This window comes from Diabrotica undecimpunctata, chromosome 3 (assembly GCF_040954645.1).
Source record: "Diabrotica undecimpunctata isolate CICGRU chromosome 3, icDiaUnde3, whole genome shotgun sequence".
Classification (NCBI taxonomy): domain Eukaryota; kingdom Metazoa; phylum Arthropoda; class Insecta; order Coleoptera; family Chrysomelidae; genus Diabrotica; species Diabrotica undecimpunctata.
In genome coordinates this window covers 153,149,044-153,151,086 of record NC_092805.1, presented here as the reverse complement: position 1 = coordinate 153,151,086, position 2,043 = coordinate 153,149,044, and the positions used below count along the sequence as shown (strand labels likewise).

General features: G+C 35.3%; 1 protein-coding gene across 1 annotated transcript; it reads right to left on the bottom strand.

Moving 5' to 3' along the window:
* Positions 1 to 363: 363 nt before the first annotated feature.
* On the bottom strand, positions 364 to 1,116 carry LOC140436095 (zinc finger MYM-type protein 1-like). Its single transcript, XM_072524803.1, has one exon. It carries the CDS (start codon positions 1,114 to 1,116, stop codon positions 364 to 366), a length of 753 nt encoding a protein of 250 aa, XP_072380904.1.
* Between the last annotated feature and the right edge of the window lie 927 nt (positions 1,117 to 2,043).

The following is a 2,043-nucleotide window of genomic DNA, read 5'->3' as shown; positions in this document are numbered from 1 at the left end:
CTTTTGAAATCAGTCACCTTTTTATTGATTTCCAAAGGATCCGTTTTAGTCTTTTGAAGGGCATTATACAAAACGTCTACTTGTGGCATTATGCGATGGAAAAATGTTAACCAAAAAAAAATTTTTGATCCACTAGTACTCTTCGAATGGAAGACGCTGAACTACAGACAGCTGCCTTATCAAACGATTCTTCTATTTCTTCCATACATTCGATAAAAGAAGATCGATGTTCAAACACAACATTAACAGTTCGAATATTGAAGTTCCAGCGAGTTGGAGCGCCATGAGGAATTTTCTTTTGGACGATTTTATCTAAAACTGCCACTCGTTGTGGCAAATTTTTAAAAAAGGTAGGGATTTTATTTAAATTTCCAAAAAAAGTCTAACTTGAGAGTTTTCGGAACAAGCCTTAGACATTATTAAATTTAATTGATGCGCGTAACAGTGTACAAAATGAGCAAATGGATATTTTTCTTTGATTCTGGCTTGAACTTCTGCGTGCTGTCCACACATGACCGCTGCCCCATCATAACTCTGAGCAATTAGTTTATTATTTGAGTTTTCCAGGATAGGATCCAAAACACTGAAAATGTTTTTGCTTAAAGTATCTGCATTTAATTTTGAAGGTACCAAATATGTCCAAAATCGTTCTACCGGTGCTCCATTTCGACAATATCTAAGTACTACAACCATTTGTGATTTTGCTGAAATGTCTGTAGTCTCGTCGGCCATGACAGCTAGATATGGAGATTCCCGAATTTCCTCCAACATTTTATCCTGGCATAATTCCAACATGCAGTCCAAAATATCATTTTGAATTTCTTTAGAAATGCCCTTAAAAACCGTCGATTCTTCCAAGTGTTGTGCTAAAGTTTTATCCAATTCAGCAGTAAAATTTATGAGGCCGCGAAAAATTCTAGGATTGTCGGATGTTTGTGTCTCGTCGTGTCCCCGAAGCGCCAATTCGAAAACACTACAAAATTTTATGCAGTCTATAATTTTTGAGAGAACATACCTATTTTTTGTTACAGCTTCATTGAATTTTTGAATATTTATCCAGTATGCAGAATCTAACTGTTCTTTAATATTCACGGAGCCTAATAAAGCATATTCCATTTGATTGTGCAAATGATGCTTAGAAGTTTCGTGCTTTTTTATTTTATCACTTAAATGTACTAAGTCTGTTACACCAACTTGCGTCCATGACTTATCACCTCCAAAGAGTACACAAGGAAAACAGAAAAGAGCGTTTTTTCTGTTGCAACCACATATCCAACTATTTCTTGTATAAATATCGCAATTAAATTGTCGTTTGTAATTTTTCCCTCGGCTTGATCCTTCTTTTACGATTTTAATATCCGGCAAAGGACGTCCTTTGCATTTTAATTCTAGTTTTTCGTCATAAGAATATTTAAAGAATCTCTTAACATTTATAAATAATAAAGCACTTTTATTCTCATATACTTAATATAAATACCGAATTACGTGCAGGACAACTTATTTTAACAGTGGTCGCATCGCGATCACCGATTATTTAAAATTACAATAAACGTAGGTTTGTACACACTAGTTCGAACTGCGACAAATGCAGCTCAAATATTGCTTTCAGTCGTCGCCTGAAAAGTGTAGGCGAGGGGTTGAGCGGGTGTTATCGGGGATATCTTTAACAGTTCACAGCTCGGAGTAGCACCGGTCCGGTCAAATAAGTGGGACTTGCTGTCGCCATGAGATGCGACGGACGACAGATTAAAATAAAGGCGGCCATGCACGAAAACCATCTAAATGAATTTATATTTTATAAGTAGTGATAGTTTTTATTTAATTTTCAAAGTAATTTTGTTTGGATTATTTTGGTGGTTCTGCAGCTCCGCAGCACTTATATACCAACCGCCACTGAGTCCAACCATTATACCTTGAAATGAAGATTGAATTGTCAGAATCAAAAATAGGTCAGCTTTAAATAACTAAACACAAAAATGACAAAGCACAAAATATTTTATTCAGAATCTACTTTACAATATTACGTTTTTTGTTTGGCTTCTT